General features: G+C 48.4%; 1 protein-coding gene across 1 annotated transcript; it reads right to left on the reverse strand.

Moving 5' to 3' along the window:
• Positions 1-6,310: 6,310 nt before the first annotated feature.
• LOC133628725 (protein Wnt-9b-like) lies at positions 6,311-19,011 on the reverse strand. The gene is made up of 4 exons (XM_062017474.1): positions 18,941-19,011; positions 12,752-13,008; positions 7,647-7,912; positions 6,311-6,787 (listed from the first exon to the last, which is right to left on the reverse strand). Exons 1-4 carry the CDS (start codon positions 19,009-19,011, stop codon positions 6,311-6,313), a joined length of 1,071 nt encoding a protein of 356 aa, XP_061873458.1.
• Between the last annotated feature and the right edge of the window lie 2,464 nt (positions 19,012-21,475).

Raw genomic sequence — 21,475 nt, forward strand, 5'->3', positions numbered from 1 at the left:
GCAGAGTTTTGCACAGACATCTGAGATTTCTCCATATAAGCAGGGGTCTGTTGAGGTGCAAAGCAGCTGAAATGTGAGAACACAGATGCCTCTACAAATGATACTGCACTTGACACTAAAGCCAGTGTCCTGTGGTTCAACACATGCTGGGCCTGGGATCTAGCATCTAATATCAATTCCCAGCTGCCTGTAGTGATATAGGAAAGCAGCTGGCAGCAGAAAGAGCAAAGGTGAGAAAATTCAAGTGCCCTGCTGTACATTCAGTTAAAAGCATCCCTGTGGGTAGTGTATCTCGGTTCTGCAAGGTCTCTGAATCAAGGCCAGCAGCTGAGCAGTTTTAACATACTGTCCAGAAGGGACCTTTCCCATGTAGTCCTGGGACTCATTTCTGCATCCAAAATGTTTTCACAAAAGATATTGACAACAATCTGTCAAAAAAGGGTATTTCCAGCATTTCCTATATCTGACTTGCAAACTACCCTCTGCTTTTTATGTCTGGGGCTTCCACGGCTCTCTCCTCATGCTGCCTGGCAGAGCGATGGCAGGGCTGGCTGGGAGCTGCCAGAGTGTCTGCCCCAAACCCAGCACATCTCCAAAAACCAAAGAGGAGGCCTGCCCAGCCCCAGTGGTCCAGCTTTCCTCCATCCAGCAAGGCAGGGGATTTTCAGTGGGGCTGCACAAAAGAGCAAGCATCCTACGTGCCTCATTTGCTCAGAAGCTCTTTCCCATGACATTTTAATCCCACTGCCACAGTAACAGGCAGCACAAGAAGGCTTCATTGCACTCACCCAGCACATGCACAACCCCTCCACTCTGTGTGTGCTCAGCAGGACTGAGAAAGCAAAACCCCTCACCTTACAATTAGCCCAGGAACAGATGATCTCAGGAAAACCACCTGCCTGCTAAGAGCTTGGTTGGCCCCTTGTGTGCCCAGGCTCTGTGCTGCCTGACCCTACTGAGGGAGGATGGCACATCTCACCCAGTTCTCCAACAATGCTCCCTTTCTTCTAGGGCTTTTCCCCCTCACAGTACCAGTTGAGGTTTCCATTTAGGCCCTGGACCTAACAGCTCTACTCTGGTGCCATGAAACAGCTGACAAGCAAAAGCAGGCTGCAAGGATATGCTTAAGGGCAACATATTGTGGCAGATTCCACCTGCAAATGACATGAAACTGCACACAAAGCAGCCAGGTACAGGAGCATCCAGTCTGTTGTGTTGCTATAGGAAATACACTGCTGACATGCTTTTGACGAGACTTGGCTCACTATTGTCACATCTCCTTAATACAAACACACCTGAGCTCAGCCCACCTGGGCAGCCCTCACTGTTGGGTGGGCAGAAATGGGGCAGACTGCCAGTCTTCTTCTGGAGAGGAGGCAGGTAAAGTAGAATTAAAGGAGTATCATCAGTGTGCCAATGGAGGAATGGAACTCTTCAAAACTACTCCCCAGGGATGCTCCTTTAAAGGCAGAAACATACATTCTTAGAAGACAACTGGTATTTATTGACTGACAAGAACACCAGCAGTGCAGACACTAGTGCGACACTGGACAACAGCCAGGTACACAAATATGCTTGTTGTAATCAAAGGGATTAGATAAAACCAGGACAAGGTACAAGCAGGACTGTAACACAGCCTAAAACCCACAGCACCATCTTCTTTCCAGAGGATACATAAGAAATATAAATAACATCCACACTTCTTGTCACAAAAGTTGTACATCTTGAGGTAGACAAATGTTCTGTTTCCCTTAAAGCTCAGCCTTTTGGTTTTTTCAAATGACATCTTACATTGTCACCAATTTGCCCTCCAGTCTTACACAGGGTTTTAGGGGTGCAGAAGTGGCTGTTGCACGGGTGAGGTTTGTTCCTCTGCTCAGTAGTGTTTCTTGGCTTACATGGCCCTGTTTGTGGATCTGATAAAGCATCCCTGACCCCAGCATTGCACTGCCCTTCCATCACAGCAACAGTGCTGCACGGATCCCTTATGAAGCCTGAGGAGTCATTGGTGTCTGTTCATTTTATGGGGCAGCCTCCAGACATGGGCTTGCTTCCCAAGTGTGTTCAGCTCTTTGCTTGGGAATGGTGGGGTCCACTCACACCAGAACTTTATACACTCCAGTAAAACTTCTCTGAGGGATTCCTATTTCCCACCTGCAATAAGCGTGCTGGACCCACTGCTACCAAGCCCAGCACCACAGTACACCAGGGGAGTCAAGAAAAACTGGAGTAGGAAGCACACGGGGACAGGGACGAAGCTGTGTCTGCAGAGAAGCTCGTGTGTGGGTAGTGAGGATCCCAGGCAGCTCACAGTACGAGGGCAATCATTGTTCTCAGATTACTTGGATCTTAGGTACAGACCAAAGGCTTCATCCCATACAGGATGAATCCCAAACTATACAGGAAAGCATGTGCAGCTCAGGCTTTTACCATTGATCGTCACATTGAGGTTCATTTGCACTTTGGAAAGAATTTCTTTATAACCAGGGCATAAGCTTTCACCTCTGCTGCTGGAAAGATTTCCATGTAAAGACTGAAGTGCAGACTCTTTCTACCTCCAGCATGTCATTCCAGTAATTTCTTTGTCCATAGAACCAAGGAGGTGGCACATCCACGGGTTTTTTAGCACATCATAGTGTGCAGCATAATGAAAAAGCTCCCAGACAGACCAAATGAAAGCCCAGGTCTTCACATCCCGTATCTCCAGGAGGTGGCAGAAGAGCTTTGCTCAAGATGATGCTTAGTCTTAATTCTTGAGAATACAATTCAAGCCTAAGAATACCAAACACACCCAAGTTTTGCTTCCTGCTTACACAAACCCTCCCATTACTGTTAGTTGAAGTAAATCACATTTATGAATATCAAGCCAACGTATCTCAGCTTTTAAAACAGCCCTGGACAACTGGAGGAGAAAAAAAAGGAGTATGGGGACAAAACAAGCTCCCTGCCTCAGGAAACTTCTTTACTGCTCTGAAAGACTTTGTATTGAAGGCTACCAGAATGCCAAACCTCCATATTCCACTGAGCCCAAACTCACCCCAAGGATACCACAGAATGAACCATCTCTTCCTCACGTCTTCTCCAAACCCTCCATTTCTCAAGCAGCTCTGAGCCACGCAGGACAAGGATCCTCAGGTGCAAAAGTCCCCTTCGGTATGTGAAAAACCAGTGTTTCATTTTCCCCTGAAATATCTTTTGTCAAGGTCTTATTCAACGGTTCCTGTGTGGTGGCAGGGCCTCAGGCACAATCTCACCTCTCAGTTTGCTTTGCTTACATCCAGTGCTTTGACCAGTAAAGTTCCTGTGAGATCTCCATTGGCCTGTGCTAATCCAACACTCAAGACAAAAGGTACATCCACCTCATAGTTGCTGGCAGCAGGACTAGACAAAAGCATAGCATAGACACTGACAGTTTCAACAGATCACAGCTCAAACAGTAGCACAGATCACTGCTAAACACCAGCATTGTGCAGGTAATCCCTGCACCTTTCACAGACATCAGTGCTTCCAGGGGCTCGGTGACACCACCTCAGAATCATGGTGCCCATACGACACACAAACCCCAACATCTTTTTCAAGTACTGCAAAGCAGTTTCGGATCCTGCCTTAAATCCTTCTTCACCTGAAAGCATGCCAAAGGACCAATCCAGTCCAAAACAGCCACACTGAAAGAGCTTGATTGAGTTGCCTAAATAAAGATGTCAGATCCTCTTGCTGCAAACCCGTCCTCCAGTTGCCACTGACATCAATGTTTCAGCTGCAAAGGACACAAAAATCCCAAAGCTGCAAGTTCTACTGATCTGCACGTATTCCTCTGCCTAAATCATCATCTTAACCATCCTTCTGGTCTGCTTTTGAGTCTGTTGTGCAAAAGACCTAACATGCCTCTGAAATGCATTCACCTACTGCTCGAATCACAGAATCACAGAATGGGAAGGGTTGGAAGGGACCTCTACAGACCATCCAGTCCCCCCCCCCCATCCTGCCACAGCAGGTTCCCCCAGCATTGCAACACTGGGAGCCAGGTAAAGGATATTCTTAAAAGGGCACTTTTTGCTCTGTGGGAGTCAGGCTTGCCTTTTGCATGGGAGAAATAGCCCACAGATTTGAAATGCTCTCTGCAGGAAATAAATCAAGAACCTAAATAACCCTCTTGTGGTGTGGTGTTCCCTTCCTCTCTGACGCTGGGCAAGCCAGGAGGTCAGTGAGGCAGAAGGCTTGGGATCAGCAGCGTAGAGCAGAGCTAGATCCTTCGGAACTTCAACCAAGATGCCAAATTTAACTTACGGGGATGTTGTTCTGGTGAGTGCTCAACACTGAAGCTCGTGGGAATATTTCAATTCCCAAAAGATTAAAACCAAAATGTAAATAATGGGCTGCTAAATGGGTTCTTGGGTATTTAGGAGGCATAAAAAACCCCAAACTGGCCAATTAACTCTGTTTGCAGTATTATGTCTGTCATAAGCACTTCCATTCAGTTCAAGTCAACTTGAGCCAGCAAAAGGATAAAAAAGAATAAGCCAGTGAAAGCCTGTAGCTAGCCAAAGAGGCCTCAGTGGCCTCTAAAGCGACAGTCAAGGGCTAGATCTGCTCTGAGACAGTTCTCTTCGGTTGTTTCATGAAGCAGAAATTGAAAAGAGTTGTAAAAAACAGAAGGACAACAAGGTCAAGAGTGTGAGTACATATAACTGTAATAGCTCAAACCACACGTAGATGAATGCCTGACTTGAGCAGATCCACACTCCAGAGCTGGAGCACACGGGTGGTAGGAGAACTCGATCCCATTGCAAGCTTGCCCAAATTCAGCCTATGGATCAGTCCACGGACACCCCAAAACAGCAGCTTCATCCATTACACTGCCAGGTACATCCTGCTTACTGGTTTATAGCATCACCAAGACTGAGTAAATACAGCAGCTTTGTTATCTCAGGACCCCTCCAGAGCTGATTGCAGCACCAATGCTCCAGGGGCTGCTGTGGGATTAACCAGGGAAAGCCCTGGAGTGGACAAACAGGTTGGCAAGCCCTGTCACACAGCCCAGTGGCCAGACAGGCTGTGCCACACACATCTCCCTGGACCTGGCTGCCAGGTCAGAGAATACCTCACTGACATTCCCAAAACTACCCTCTAAACACAGCCAGAGAAACAAAACAGACTGTTCCTGTTATGTTCCACCTATAGTGAAGTAAAAAAACACACCTGCAAGTCAGGGGCTCAGAGCTCTGTGACAGACTGTGCCCTTTCCCCCCGGCTGCCCTCTCTCCTGCCAGATGCCTGCACTCCCTAGGTATGTCCATCATCTCAGTGCAGAGACTGTCACTCATGACTTGCAAATGTTTAAGATGCCCCAGTTCCTGTGGTTCCTAATTGCCTGTCAGAAATGTTCCCTGCCACCAGCACAGGGCAGAACTGTGGGGTGTGATGCAACTCGGGCAGAGAACGGTACACACAAGACAAAAAGGTTTTTGATAGCTTGATTGGGGGCAAAAGAGAACAAAAAAAGAGTTGCATAACTGGCACCATCACCCTGGATCCACCTGAAGCCCCCGTGAAGTCGTGTGCTGCAGAGGGGTAACTCCACAGAGCCCAGTTCCTGTTGCATACACCGTAGCAGGCAATTCCACATCTCCCGGGTGCAGCAAGGCTGAAACACAGTCAAAAGGCACTGAGAGTCTGAAGACCTGGGAGATGACAGACATGAGCTCCATCTGTTTGTAAACTGGTGTTTCTGAGGCACAATTCTTGCATCAGGGTGAGATTAGTCCACAGTTCAGAACAGGAAGGATTCAGCCAGCTCCCAGAGAGCAGCACTGAAATCTCCCGCTGCCAGAGTCATTTGCCTTGGCACAGGAACACAACTGTCCCTGCTACATCAGGGTCCAGTCTGTGGTTAGTTTTCCCTCTGGTCCCTTAATTTGCTTCTCTCCAGGACACAAGCCCTCAGTATTTCAGTGTCACCACCCAGTGCATTTACAGGAGTGCAAGTGAGGGATGGAGGAGAGGGACGTCCCTGCAGATGAGAGGAGAAGCTTCAGCTTGAGAGGTATTTTTGACTGCTTCAGTGTTTCTGCCATCTCCACGTTACCCCCTACTCTCTGTCCCCCTCCTCCTGATCTGCTACCTGACAAAACCTCTGGTTTTCAGCCCTCAGATGGGGGCTCTCCCCAGACTGGGGAATCTCAGCATTGAGATAATAGGAGCACTGGATATTTTTGGTGCTTGCCATTGCCCTCCCCCCACCAACAGAGAATCATGCCCCTCTCCCTCCCTACTGCTGCCTTGTACTCTAGGACGTGACGCTCTGGCACGGTCACTGCTTGCAGCTGTAGACCACCTCTTCCTGCATGCACTGCTGGCACTCGACATAGCAACACCACTGCACCTGGCAGTGGCAAGCGAAGGTCACCAGCCGGCTCTGGGTGTTATAGCCTCGTCCACAGCACATGCTGTCACAGTTGCCTTCCCGAGAGCAGGTCCTCCCAGCAGTGCCCAGCGAGTATTTGCTGGGGCGGCAGAAACTGGGGGAGTCTTCCACATACACCAGGTCAGTAGAGCGGGGAGAGGCGGGGTGCTTGGGGGAATGGCTGTGCCTCTGTTGGCCAGCCAGCTCCGAGTGTCCCACAGCATCGTTGGTGGTGCTGAAGACCTTGACAGCATCGTCGTAGCGCTGCTTCAGCAGCCGTCCCACCTCATGGAACGGCGAGAGCTGCTTCCAGCACGTCCGGACCGCGCAGGAGCCAGAGACACCGTGGCACTTGCAGGTGGTTTTGAGCCCGTTTTTCACAGCCTGATGAGGAAGAGAAGTGGTAGTCATTATCTGCCAGGACTATGAGCCTATTTCTGGGTAGAGGCAACGCCTCAGATTGCAGACAGCCTGGAAGTGCTTCCATTTTATTGGTATTATTCCTATTCTATGGAGGAGAAGATAAGAAGACAGAGGAATGGCTGCAGAGTTGGCTGGTAAGCCAGGCTGCAGAAAGCATGAACGAGGACAAATGGCTGCATGCTGAATAAATTCTTCCTAAGCCTCTTTGGAGCAGCAAGAGTAGACAGCCATGAAAGTGAGTATCTCCAGCACGGTGGATTCCCTTCAAATGAAGGTAGTGCTGTAATTGAGCGAGTAATTGGACTCAGTAAGTGCAAAACAATGATGTCAGTACCCTGTAACATACAGGTCAAAGTCCTTGATCTAACTTTCTCCCTCACTCAAGCTTCTGATGGGGCTAGTTCCATTGCAGGTTACCAGCAGACTCATAACGGATCTCAAGAGTCTCAAAACCCTTCACACGTCCCACCAGCTCCGGAGCTGTTCTCAAAACTCCCTGTAGCTGTAGCATAATCCATGGAGTAATTCAGCCATTGAGTTTTATGGCCATTACTGTGCTGCATATTGTTGTCACTCAACCCCTGATACCACGAGAGCACATGGGATGCTATTCTGCCACTCCACATGCAACTCCTCGCACCAGAGCTCAGGAGACTCTCCAGGGAGCTCTCAATACTGTGAGACCCACAACATACAGGTAGATAGATGTGGTTTGTGAGTAGGGGCAGTGAATACCCCTCTCACAGACTCGGTTGAGGGTGGGTTAGAAGACTTGCAGGAGTCCTAGCTCCGTTCTAGGCCTGCCAGTGCGGCTCCTCACCTTGATGCCGACGTTGGTGTTGTGGATGTCCACCTTGGCCCGCAGGTCTTTGCCGATCCTCTTCTGACCCAAGAACTTCTTCAGGAACTTGGTGCTGTATTTGAGGTTGTCGCCACAGACGCCCCACTGCCAGGCCTTGCGGTTCTCCAGCCCCGGGGAGTCGTCGCAGGTGCAGCGCTCCATGCGCCCGGCGCTGCATGCCCTGGCCAGGGAGTGCGTGAGGGCTGCGGAGGACACGGCGTACAGGAAGGCTGTCTCCTTAAAACCTACACACGGGAAGCATTATGAGAGGGTAGGAGCAGGAAAGGCAAGATAAGGTATTTATCCACCTCATAGGCTCTCCTGACTGTCCATGAGCTAAACCCAAGCACAAAGCTTAGAAATACAAAGAGTCAAAACTCTTCCAGCACCTGCACACTGTTCCCAGCAGAGAAACTCACTGTCATGTTTGGAGCTCCTGGTGTAGCAACAGCCCAGTCTCACCTAGTGGCTGTGGCTGAATCGATATGGATACAGGAGACCACTCATGAATCAAGGGATGGGTGGCAACAGCCAGACAGTCCTGGGAAAATGTTCAACTGCAAAAAGCAACCGTCCTGAAACTCCGCTTGTCCTCATCCTGACCACAGAGCTGGTAGAGGCTGCCATTGGAATGGTGTTGTGGCTGAAAGGGAGGAAATACCTAGTGGAGACTGAGAACGTGTGTTTAGAGTCTGACCTGTTATTTAAAGCTGGCGTTTTTTGTTTGGATTGTGTTGGCACAGTAATATTTCATGTGGAGAGAGTGCACGTAGTTTGGCTGGGGAAGGTTCCATGTTGGAGGACATCTTGGGCAAAAGGGACAGTTCTATATGTGAGTGGGTTTTCCAGCTTCCCTGTAGATTCTCTTCTCCCAGTGACTGTGATGATTCTTTCTGAAGCTATTCTTCTTCTTAAAACTGGCTTCCCAGCTCAGCTACATGTGCCTTGAGCCCCGTGACTGTGACACGCCATCACATTTCAACCAGGAAAGAAAGTACAGTGCCTGAATAGAAATTCAGTAAAAGGAATGAAAACTTGACTAATGATGAGCATAATGGAGAGGGTGCATCAGCAAATTCAATGCAGGCATCAGATGAGCTCTCTGGAATTCCAGAATTTGAAGTGAAAGATCTAGCAACAGCATGGACAGGGATGAGAGAGTCGAGAACATGGGGATGAGGCCAAGGAGACCCATCAACAAACTGCTTCCTACCTCACCTTCAGCTGCTGTATCACTGGGACAAGTAAATTGCAGCTAAGCTCTGTGGTTGAAGGTTCTCAACAAATTCTCACAGGGTACTGGAAGAATAATGAAAAAAATGTCACCAAATCCACCAAAAGTCTTGGAAAAAGCTGAAATGGGACCCAGACTGTGGGTAGCAATGATGGTCACACATCTTTTAACAGTGGCTGAGCCAAAAGAAGGAGTTAAGAGAGGATAAAAGAGATTTGAGATCCTAAATCTGAAAAACAATTCCAGAAACTCCAATCTCCAAAATCAAGAAACTGCAGATGTTGACCAGATTCCCAATAGCCCCTCTGACATCCTCATACCAGAAGAGAGGAGAGCGTTTCAGAAACACTTTCCCATACCATATAAAGCTAGCAGTACTCGTCAGCTCCACATACCCTGCTAAATCTGACTTTGTGGAATACCACACTGCTTCTGCTATTTCTGAGCAGTGATGGTTTGGTTTCTCCTGTGGCACTCCACGTAACTGCTGGCCAGATTTCATCCCACTTGAAATCAGAGACCATTGCTTGTGGTCAGGCCACTGCAGACAGCCTACTTGCAACGAGCATACTTGCAAATGTTCCTCTTCTCCCTGCCTACCACCTCCTTTTACAGCAAAGGTTCAGTGTCACCAGGCTGCCTGCCACACGCTTGTCTGGCAAGTCTGAGATGGTTCCTGCTTCTTTGTCCTAAGGGACTGATAATTGTTTAATTCACAAATCGCGTAAGTAGAGGAAAAACTGGATGGTCATTAAGCCCTCGTGGAATAACAATGAGCAGCAGAGCAGCTGTTGAAGGAGGACAGTAGGACGTGGCACAAATGAGCAGCAACTGGCTCCAACAAGCATGATTTGAGAAAATCTAAACAGAGGGGTTTCCATGTGTCCTGAGTATCCATCCTCCCGACATATCGATGGAGCTCTTGTCACCACAGCCAGCAGAGCTTGGAGCCCATGCCCCAGCTGCCAGGGTCTGGTTTAGGGATGAGTCACTCTCCTGACCCCATTCACTGTGTTGATAGTGACTAAATGAAATCTTCAGCACATGGTGCAAGGGGAAACATCTAAAGGCAAATATCTTTGCTAGGCAGTTTGGTCACAAACATCCCACTCAGAGTTGAATTCCAAGATGCTGAAGCAAGCCAGCTCCCCCTGGTAGGATCCTGCACATGCCCAAGTCTTCCCCTGAGCTCCCTGGATGAATTTCTTAGCTCAGCAGCCTATAAATACAGAAAGACATTTGCTGCAATGGCAAGACACTGTTCTGTGCTGTGGCGTGCTCTAGACCACAAGGAAAACTATAATAGGAGGAGTTTAGCAGTGTGGTGATTCTGGCAAAGGAAAGATGCTCTAGGTCAAAGACTTTTCAATGCTACAATGAAGACTGTGTGAGCCTTTCAGAGCAAGGGGAAGAGACATCTTCCTCAGGAGGAAAAAACCTACAAACATTAAGCAAAACACAGCTCAACCAAACAAAAAGCAAGCAAGCAAACAAACAAAGCAGACCAGAAAGATACAGAACTGTAGAAAGATTAAGATGGGAGGGCTTTCTAAGGTCTTCAGTACAACCTCCTGCTCCAAGCAGGGCTAACTGCAATGCTCAGGGCTTTGTCCAGCTGAGTGTTCAGAATCTCCAGGGGTGGAAGCTTTGTGTCTCTGAGCCACTGCTCCTGTGCTGTACCTGTCCCAAATTCCTTGTGACATCAACAAAACCACTGCTTGAAGGTCAAGAAATCCAACCAACATGAAGCAAAGAAATGGATTAATAGACAGGGAAAGACTGGGGAGTGCCCATTCCTCCAGAAGCATTTTTCTGAGTGGCTGGATCTGAGCTGTCTTTGCTCAGATCAGGTATTTATTTACTCCAAACCACCGTGTTGCTCAAGATGAACTATTGCTTACTTGACCTCAGCAGTAATTAAGTTTTTTTCCCTTCTTACTAAAAGTATGCAAATAGAGGAAAAAAGATGGTGGTATCTCTAGAAGCAAGAAAAGCACCAGTGATCCAAATGAGCGTAGGCAGCTTTTCAGGTGTGAGTGCAAATGTGTTCTGGTTTCCCTAGGACCATGGTGATAACAAGTGATTTAATAATTTCTAGACCTCTCCATCAGTACTTGGGTGAAAGGAGAATAGTCCATTGTCTGACCAACAATTTCCAAGGCAGCAACAACACAGCAGTAGGAATATGTGAGAAACATATCAAAAGTAGCAGCTGAAAGTGTTCGTGTTCCTTGTGAAAGAAACTAGTCTACAACCTAAAGGAGAGAGAACTGGCAATTGCTCCCAGCCAACTGTCCCTTCACAGGGGAGATGCACAGAGCATACTTTTCTGTATTAAATCATCATTTGATCCTTAAGATTGTGTAATAAAAGTTTTCAAACACTTATCCTCATCTGCCAAAACAGGTTTTAAATTACAGGTGGTATTTTATTTTGTCAGTCAGGAGCCCATGGAAATGTTCAGGCATGCCACCAAGAGGCAATGAAATGTTTTCCAGCTATGTGAAGATGAGGATTATTCAATTGTCATTTTCAAGTTCTTTGAGGGTGATGAAGGGTAAAGATGTCAAAGTCACTCAAAACGATCACAAACAGCTTCTTCCTTGCAGTGCAGTAAATCTGATCTTGCATCTGCTGGTTTACTATTAACTCAATATTCATTTTCACATCATTTGGTGATTTTACATAAGAACATTTAAAAGTTTCAATCCCAATGCTAATTAAAACCCACATTTTAATTTCATCAGATTTCGTATTGGCTTATTCAGGCCTCTTTTAAAAAGACATTAAGTCACTAAAACTTATCAAAGGACTGAAACTCAATAATACTCAGGCTGAAACTTAGTGAATGCTGCTAAACTTTGCTGAAGGTTTGGAACTCAGTAGCAGGCATTGTTTGGATGGAAGCAGTGTAGATGCACTTAGCAAAGTCTATGTGCCTGCTCTGGGAACTTTCATTACAAAACAGTTTCTGGGTCTATCTTCATTTCATTAAGTTCTTATCATTTGAGAGGTTTGTTATGCTCTCTCCTACCCTCAACACAGAGTTCACACAGCATTTTCTTCCTCTAACACAGTTTGTGAAACAGAATCTGGTGGCTTTTCTGTCCACTCTGTCTGAACTTCTGCAGAATCTCCCAATGGACGTGAAAGACTCTTAGGACGTATTTGCCAACGTGCACTGAAATGCTTTAATGCTGATAAACAGCTTCTTCAAACAGGAAATTAGGAACAAATGCTGTATCTGAGAACAGCAGAAATTTACATGTGAAAGCATCCAAAGAACTAAAGTGAGTCTTTCCTTAAAATGCCCCTTGACATGAAGCACTAACCCTCATTTTTCACAGCATCACCCCCCACTGCCAGCCAAGGAAGATGGTCAATCTGGGGAACTCTGGACAAAAATCCATCAGCCAAGGGCATGAACTTCCTTCTACATTTCAACCCATGACAAGATCATAGACTCACAGAATGGCAGGGGTTGGAAGGGATCTTTAGAGATCATCCAGTCCAACCCCCCTGCAGAAGCATGTCCCACCTAGATCAGGTCACACAGGACAGTGTCCAGATGGGTTTTGAAGACCTCCAAGGAAGGAGCCTCCACACTCTCCCTGGGCAGCCTGGGCCAGGGCTCCCTCACCCTCACAGTAAAAAAGATGCACAGGAAAGATGTGGATAAAAGCCTATTTTGTGGCAAGAGGGCCCAAACTGCCCAGCTGCCACTCTCAGGCAACACAATCTCTGCACTCTCTGATTACTGCCCAACTCGTTTCCTTCAAGATGCACATCCCAAGGGCTACAGCACCAAGGGAGACTTTGTACTGCAGGCACACACAAGACTACCTTGTACCTCGCTTCAGCAGGCTGGTGCGACCCTCCAGGCTGCAGTTCCAGCGCTCGCTGCGGAACTGGAACTGGCACTCCAGGATGCCCAGGCGCACGGCGTCGCGCAGCGTCTCGGCCAGCCCGGGCTCGCGCCGGCACAGGCGCTTCTGCTTGCGGGACAGCTTCAGCAGGTCGCACTGCTTCACGTGCACTTTGCCCTGCGCTGGGTTCGTGGAGGGTCCCAGCGATGGGAAGTGCGTCAGAGCTTCTTTCCCAGTCAGTCTGAAAGGAAGCAGAAGCAGCAGGGAGTTACAGAAGGGGAAAGGTGATCAGTAGGAGGGATATTCAGAAAGCTGCTGCTCAGGGTGTTTCACCAGCTCAGAAGATGAACCAGCACAGATTGATGAGATCTAGCATCCCACCTCCACCCCACCCCAAGCAGCAGAGTAGGGATGCTAAACTACACATGCACTCCTGCAAAAGCGTGGGAGAAGACTTCATGAGGGACCATTGAACACAATGATACTTTGGCACAGGAAGTTCTGGAGTTGCAGACTGCCAGAAGCTGGAGTGATGCTCTTTCAGGACACTCTATCTGCTGTCCCATTTCTCTTTATGCTTTTGTCTTCATATTACTCAGTGTTGAAACTGGGTTGTGAAGCCACATGAACCTCTGGTCTGACCCAGGACAGCTATTCCTGCAGTCTGGGACGGGGGTTATCTCAAGGATGTCCTGTGACCCACCAGTGGCCAGTGAGGTTTGCTAGAAGGTGGTATTGCTGTTCTCCAGACCCTGAAGGATGCTGGATGTTAATATTTGTGGAAAACTGAAATAGGATAATGACAGGCACCATAAAAATGGCCTTTAAAGGATTTTATTCCATTTCCAGAGCAATCTCAGTAGTGCACAGAAAATACAGCCTGAGACCACACACAGAGCAAAGATACCAAGCCTAATTCATCCTTTACACCATGCAAAGCAACAGTGTCGTGGGAAAAACACTTTCTAAGATTGGATCAGGCAATACTTTAAATTCTGACAGAGGTAATACACAAACAGCTTGTTCTTACATAAATAGTTGGTTGCACAGGCAAACTTAATAATGTCTTGTTATTATCTGTGAGTTTCTAAGCTTGTAACACACCAAGTAGCTCACTTTTCCTCTGGAAATGAGATGCATTGGAAAAGGATGCATTGAGAAGTAAACAAAATAAGGAGTAAATTTGATAATCGTGTAACTACAGCTGCCTGGAACATACCTCTCTGTGAAAGTCTCCCTCGTGAATTCTCACACTAACTACCTGGGATGGGTGCCTGTCAGCAGGAAAAAGCGACACCGCTGTGCTTGGAGGCTCCCCCAGAGATGGGGACTCATTGCAAAAGAGGGGTGCACAGACGCGGCTCCCAAAGCCAGTGTCTCGTGTAACTGGGAGCTTGGGTGAACAGGCAGGGGAACTAAAGAAGTTGCCCAAGGTCAGGCAGGGGAGCAGTGGCACAGCTGGGAGCAGAAGCCACTCAGAGTCATAACAGACACAGCTCAGATCGCCCGTATGAGCAGAGGCTTTGACTATAACCACGTTTTATGAGGGTAAAACTACCACAGGATCAGATCAAGATCACAGCACGAGAACAGTCTTACAAGCTTCAGTATAAAATATGCAGATATTTGCAGTTAGGCAAACTGCACATCACTTTCAGATGATTTAGAGCTTATTATCTACAGATCATAGGGCAAAAAATGTAAACTCTTTGAATTAATGCACACCTGCTAGCAATCTGAAAGAACAATGAGGATCTCAAACTTTTATTTCTCTCTGCTTTTCTGTTTAAGCACTTTGCTAAATTCATCTATTTCCTTTAATCTCCTTCCAGCCACATTCCAGCTGCTTAAGAGACTTTTAATGAGAGCCTGTTCCTGTGCAATGCCCAACATCCTCTGGATCTGAAAGGTCTTTAAAACCCCTAAAAATATGCCTTTTCTACCTCTCCCAAGTAAAGGGAAAAATCAAAGGGAGCCACAACAGTACTCCATATCTGATTTCACAGGCCTTTCATGTTCCACAGAAATATCTACACCCCACAGATAGCTGCAACAAGCACTCAGGAAAGGCCAAGAGAATATGGGACAATGATGGATCAAATCAAGGCCACTACGGTACACCACAGGTCCTCGGGAAGCCTCTCCCTGGCAGCTCAGTGGAATAGAGTTTTAATCCTTTCAGAAGCTACATTAATTAATCCCCAATATTTGTCCCTGGACAAAGGGGCAGTCAGCAGCAGTTGCTCTGTCTGGGCTCAATGGGATGGTCTCCGATGCTCTGAGCATCTGTTTGCCTACAGAGAAGGTGACAGAAAGCTCCAAAGCAGCATCTCAGGATAAACCCACAGGGTTTTTACTTTTCTTCCTCACAGATGTTGCTTCAGACCCTCTGGCAGGTGTCTTTATGCCTGTCAAGCTTTCTGCTCCTCACAAAGAGCTGGAATTCAAAATTCAGGTGAGGTTTACATGAGACCAAACTGGAATCCTCTGAAATGGGCTTTTCTGCTTGCTGCAACCCCTTTTCAGGAACAGGAGCCCACGGTGTGTCCAGATACACACCCCTTTCTGACAAACAATTAGGATTTAGCTGGGAACCATTGCAATTGGTGCCTGTGCACCAGTCTTGAGTCACTCTAACTGCACTGTGTTTTTCATCCTTACCTGCTCTAGGCTCCCACAATCTGCTCTAAACCCTTCCACCTCTCAACTCAGTCACATGAACTATCTCCCTGTCGCTCCTGGTTTCAGGGGCACTCCCTGCTGCTGACCACCCAACGCTCCAGTCAATCATTACAGGGGAGATCAGATTTTCAATCTACCCCTGGACTGGCCACATTCCCTGGAACATTGCCTATATGACATGCTCAACAGCCAGTGAGATGATTTCTTAGTACATATGATACCCTGAGACAGTGACTGAAGAGAATCTGGGAACTGGAGATAATCAAAAAGCATAGTGAAAAGTCCTTACTTATCCCAATTCATCTCTGCTGTGGCAATCCCAACAGGCTCCATCTTTCCAAATCTCAGCTGAAGATTGCCCTCAGTCTTTGTTTCTGCTAGTTTACCCTTTTAAAATGTCCCAGTGTTCTGTGTGACTGACTTAAAAGGTGATGCAACAAATCCCCTGATAAACTGTACTTTGAGGGGTGATCATGGAGCCTGTAAGAAATGTGAGCATTTAATTTACCAGCTCAACAGGAAGAGAAACACCTTCAGAAACCTTTCCAGGAGCACTCAGAACTGGACAGCAGGGTCCCTGTTTCTAGTAGATTTGGTCCCTTAGATTTATCAGGGCAATGCTGCAATAACAGTTACCAAAGAGAAGGTGAGAATGTTGGTAACTGCGATAACTGAACAAAACCAAACCTCACTCCACAACTCTAGAAGGATACAGGAGAGGCAAGAACAGAGTTTTGGAGATATCTGTATTTATACTGAAATTTTATCTGAAGTATTATGCTGTTCCCAAAACTATGCAAGCCCAAGCTTCCACAGACCTGCAAGTCACATGTTGTTTCTACTCTCTAAGGGCCCAGAAACACTCTTCCATCACCAAGCACACAGCAGCTGTGGCACTGACTTTGTTGGGAGAAGAATTAGCAGCAAATGTAGAGGACAGAGGCTGAATTAAGAGAAGCTGTGAATCAAGACAGCACACCATGCAAGTCCCAGGAAGCCTGGTGCCTCTGCACCCACCACAGGTGTTTCAGGGTGAGCTGAAACAGAAATGCCCCAGCAGCTCTGGAGACATGTCACAGCCTGCTCTGTGGAGGTCTCCCAGGAGGCCTTTTATCAAGTTTGTTGCTTCTGCCTGTCCAACAACATCCTACATGAGGTGGATCTCTTCTGAATTCCTCCCTGACCTAATTCTAGGAAGAGATCCTCTTAGACTCTGTGAGGATCTCTCTGCCTTCCAGCACGTCCTAAACTGCTTTTCACTTGAAATGCAGCCACTAAGAAGGCAATGGGAGGCTGAGAGCTTTTAATGAGGTCTAGAAAAACTCCCACTCACCCAAGGAGCTGACATTCTGCAAGAAAAAGCATGAGAGGAGGAGGCTGCAGCATGGGGGAGGATTGAAGCAAAGGTGAAAACAAAGAAAGCACAAAGGCAGTTAAGAGGTGTGCACTATCTGTATACAAGGGCAACGGGCCAGTCCTGGATTCCTGCAGCTAATGAGCCATTATTTCCCTACTCTGTTTCTCCATAATTTCCCTACTGTGTTCACTTTGGCAAGACTTCATTTAATGTATTTATAGGTGACCAGCTTTCTCAGTCCCTTGAATCATTTTCACTGGACTGCCCTCTACGCTTTTTGCCTTAGGTTTGTCCTGATGGATTCCCATTTGGCATTTTCTTCACTGCTGTCAACCAGCAATTCCTCACCTTTGCCAAATCCACTGCCCACAACAGAAAGGGCTCAGGTCCTCTCTGCAGACAGCCGCACAAAAACCTTCACATTTGTCACATCTTTGCAGGTTTTAGGTTTGTGGAAAGCAAAGATCTGGCTCTTGTGCCTATGTCTCTCCTATTTATCAAAACTTAGAGGCAGACTGCTGAACCAGGGTCTAAGTTCTCCTCCAGTTCAGCAGTAGTTTGGAGGTGAGATTGCTTTCCTCCCAAACTGAGCCGTATCAGGCATTCATGTCAGGACTTACAAAATATTCAAGTTCCTCTCTATCAACTCCAGACTGTATCTGAAAGCACCCACATATCACATGATCAATCACCACCAAACACTGAGTACTTAGGCTTGTAGTTTCCTTCTTCTATTCCTCCTTGTGACTTTTAAACAGAGAGAGGAGACTACACAACACACCTGTTTCCTCCAGAAACAGCATTGGAAAGTGAATCTGCAGCCTCAAATCCTGAGTCCAGCTTGAGCAATCCTCAACCACTGCTTCGTGTTAGTTATCTGAGAGGGGAACACCAACACACTCACTCCCACTGAGTACAGCCACATGCAGCTGTAACTGGAAAGCCAAACACTCCCTGCAGCCCAGCTCCTTCAGCGAGCATGTGTATGTACACTCTGTGAACGACCAGGGAAAGCAGAGTCCTCCCCTGTCAGCAGGTGCTTTGAGTTAGGCTAAATGATACAATTAATAAATGTAAAATCTAGCAGTTTTAAGGAAGCTTAGCAGCAGAAATTATTAATCATTGTCCTAGATAAGCAGTGCCAAGCCAGAGACATTTGTAAGCAAAGGTAGAGTGGGACTGAGACCCTCCAAGAGTGTAAGTCAGTACAGATCTGTCCTGTTAGAACCACTCACAGCAGTGCTGAATGTTTCTACACTCACTGGGATACATCCACTGACAGTCCTGGTTACCCTAGGAGAGTCTGGAGAGTCTGAAGAGCCTGCCCGAGCAGCAAACTCAGGAAACAAACCAAACCACTTCACAGGAGATTCTGCATTGACCCCACCTGTTAAAAACTCATCTTTGCCTTTAACCTAAGCAAACCAAAATGTGAGGGGTAGACACACACACAGGTATCCCAGGCTGAAGTATCATATCTGCTCTCTGTACCCAAGTACACCATGTCTCTGTCCCTGGGTTGGCTCAGAGTCTCCACACAGCACCCACATGTCACCTACACCTCTGCTGAGCCCCGGCTCCCTCTGCCAGCCTCCCCTTCCCACCTCCTTCCCTCCGGGGAAGCAGCCTTGAGAGAGGCATCGAAGCCAGCAACTACCCACGGCAGAGCATAGTTTGAGGAGTATAAGACAATTTTTCTGTCTACTGCTCCCAGCTAATACTATCCCCCACCCCCTTTCTCCATCCCTCTCTTACACACGTTGATCTGTACCTCGTCCCCTTTCTCCGCCGTGCCCAGGAGCACAGCGGAGCCTCCCGCCGACGCACAGTACCCTCGCCCCTTTCTCCCACCCGTCTCCCCCACAACTGCCCGCCGGCCGCAGCGCTCCGGGATGCGGGATCTGCTGCGGGATGCGCCGGGCGCTGCAGGTGCGGGATCCCTCTGCCAGGACCCGCCCGACGGCCGCGCCACCCCGCGGAGCCTCCGCGTCCCCTCTCAGTAGAACATCGGCGGGGAACCCTGCGCGCTCCCTCCCGGGCTGCCCGGCGCTGCCCCGCGGACCCTCCGCGCTCCCTCCCGGGCTGCCCGGCGCGGAGGTGGCACCAGGGGACGAACCCCGCGGGCGGTGCTGACCCAAAGTAGGCGGCGGCGGGCGGTGGCGGCGGGAGAAGGAGGAGGATGCTGCAGACGACGGCGAAGCGCATGATGCTGGGCAATGCCGCTCCCCTGCTCGCTGCGCTAGCGCCCGGCGCCACGGCTCTTTAAACGGGAGGCGGGGCGGCCCCCTCCTCCTCCCGTCCCGTCCCGTCCCACAGCCGCCGGCGACACGGTGTCGGACGGCGCCCGGCACCCCCGGGGCTCCCTGGGGACTCGCCGGCCCCTCGAGCCCTCGGGCACGCCGCGCCGGGTCGCGGCTCACCGGCTCTGTCCATCCCTCCGCGCTCCGGCCGCAGCCGCCGGGGCTCTGCGGGACCTGGCAGGGCACTCGCAGTCTCCGCACCAGCCTCCGGGATGCTCGACGGTGCCGTGTGGAACAACGACGGCGCGGGCAGCGGAGGACTGTCCCACTTCCACGCCTCACCGCTGCCTCTGGCGCCGCGGCACGGCTGCGGGCAGCTGCTAGTGCAGGTGGGGGAACTGATGCATCAAGGAGAAGACGAAACACCTGATGTTCACCCAACACAGTCCTTCTGCTTGGGCTCACTGCCACGGCTCATGCCCATGGATGCTCCCACAGACAGAGGGAATCAAACGTGCTTTGTACAAGCAGATGTCCCATAGAACTGTTAGTGGGAAGGGCCCTTTGGAAGTCTCTAGACCAACTTGTCCTAAGCCAGGTTGCTGCCAAATCTAGATTAAGGATGGCTATGACTTTTCCCAATGAAGTCCTACAGATCACCATACCTCTCTGGGCACTTGTCCTGTGGATGCACAACTCTCCACTGTTTAACCCTCAGCCTGATCATCCCAAGTGCAAACACAAAAATGTTCATAGAGGAACTCGGCAATAAATTTCAAGAACCCAGCAGTGGGCACTGGGACAAAGATCAGGAAGCTGCAACCCCCTTGCTCTGAAAATACTCCCAGAAAATCCCAGGGCTATGGGCACATAAGGCTCTGGACAGGCAGGGAGCCACATGGAAGGAGTCTACTCAGGCAAGAAATGAGGATGGCAGCTGTTATTTACATTATCGATGATATTAAAAATGATAAAAATCAAATTATAAGCTTCTATTTAAATTATATTACTATTTGGTTTTATTTCAATTATTTAGAACAGTTCAGGGGCATTTGCCAAGGCACAATGGCCATTTTTCTCCCACGTCAGATAGTTTTCTGAGTCAATTGCTTCTTGCCCAATTCACTGTCCCGGAGCCACTTGAGCAGGTATCTGCACTGCATTTCATACCTACAGGTTACATAGAGGGTTTCTCTTTTTGTTTTATATGGCACTCCAAGGCCCTTTTACTTGAACTTCAGTTGCCACCTGACTTTGTTTCATTCACAAGAAACAGGCAAATGCTGTAAGGGTTTGGAGAAAAGTTATTTTGAGAGATTCATGAGAACCGCAGAAAAATCCTCCCTCAGTGTTTGCTAACGCTCAAGTCTGGCTTCACAGGACTTTCTGAAACTCTGATGATAATCACATGTGTTGGCAAAACCAATCCTCACACTTTCCCACCCAGGGGCTTTCCAAAACCCACCCCATCTGTATCTAAGCTGTAAATTAGTCCATACAGCCCCATCCTGATCAGAGACCCTGGCAGCAGGTCCTGTGCTTTGGAGAGGGTGTCCAGGTCCCCACGAAACCACCATGGTTTGTGTATCTGTCTTAGCCTGCAAAACAAAAGCCCCTTGCTTTCACAGCAGAAGAAAGTTTTGATGTGGGCCGACACAAATGCTTTCAAGCACCTTGCTCAGGGGCGCCAGAGAAGAGGTGGATGGGGAAATGAGACCATCATCAAGCCCCCTCCTCTAATTCAGGGGGGTTTTCTCTGGCTTCGGTGGAGCACAGAGTTGACACTTCTCATCCCCAAGACCCAAGTGATGTTTCACGTTTGTGTTGTATTTGTCGGAGGTTTGTTCACCCCAAAGAGACAGGTCACAACTTCTACAGTGCTTTGTTGTTTCTTATTAACGCTGCAGTTAATAACACTTAATAACAGCAGCTTCCCACAGAGCTTCATGGGGACCAGGAGCGCACTTCTTGTATCAAAAGACAAAAAGACACAGAAGGGCTGCTGTAGAAGCAGCTACTGAGCAGGCTGGGATTCTTGAGTTTGGGAAAGAGACCATTGATGGGGGTGCAGCAGAGGTCTGCCAGTTCAGATGATAGAGGGGGGCCCAGAACTTACAATCATTGAGCATCAAATTAAGCCAGTTGTTGGCATTTAAAAACCCAGGCAAACAAACCACCCCGGATGCCACTCTTCACACAACCAAGATACAGCCACCAGGAGCTGAGGGACTGCAGGCTGCACAATGACACAGAAGCCAAATGTTTCTGTGCAGTTTAGAGAGAAATCATGTAAAGAAAGAAAAAGCCCCACTGTGACTAAATCCATCAACCCCACCTTAGGCTGGGGAAGTCCCTAAGCTGCAAATTATTGGCATCTGGGAAGCTTTTCAGGAGAAGACTCTCTACGTCCACATTCTGTTCTTGTTCTT

The sequence above is a fragment of the Colius striatus genome, chromosome Z (genome assembly GCF_028858725.1).
Source record: "Colius striatus isolate bColStr4 chromosome Z, bColStr4.1.hap1, whole genome shotgun sequence".
NCBI classification, from domain to species: Eukaryota; Metazoa; Chordata; class Aves; order Coliiformes; family Coliidae; genus Colius; species Colius striatus.

Excerpts from the sequence above, each read along its gene's own strand:
- LOC133628725 (XM_062017474.1), bottom strand. The coding sequence starts at position 19,011 with ATGCGCTTCGCCGTCGTCTGCAGCATCCTCCTCCTTCTCCCGCCGCCA. Across the intron at positions 13,009-18,940 it reads CCCGCCGCCGCCTACTTTGG|ACTGACTGGGAAAGAAGCTC; the intron begins GTCAGCACCGCC and ends GCTTCCTTTCAG. Across the intron at positions 7,913-12,751 it reads CACCAGCCTGCTGAAGCGAG|GTTTTAAGGAGACAGCCTTC; the intron begins GTACAAGGTAGT and ends TCCCGTGTGTAG.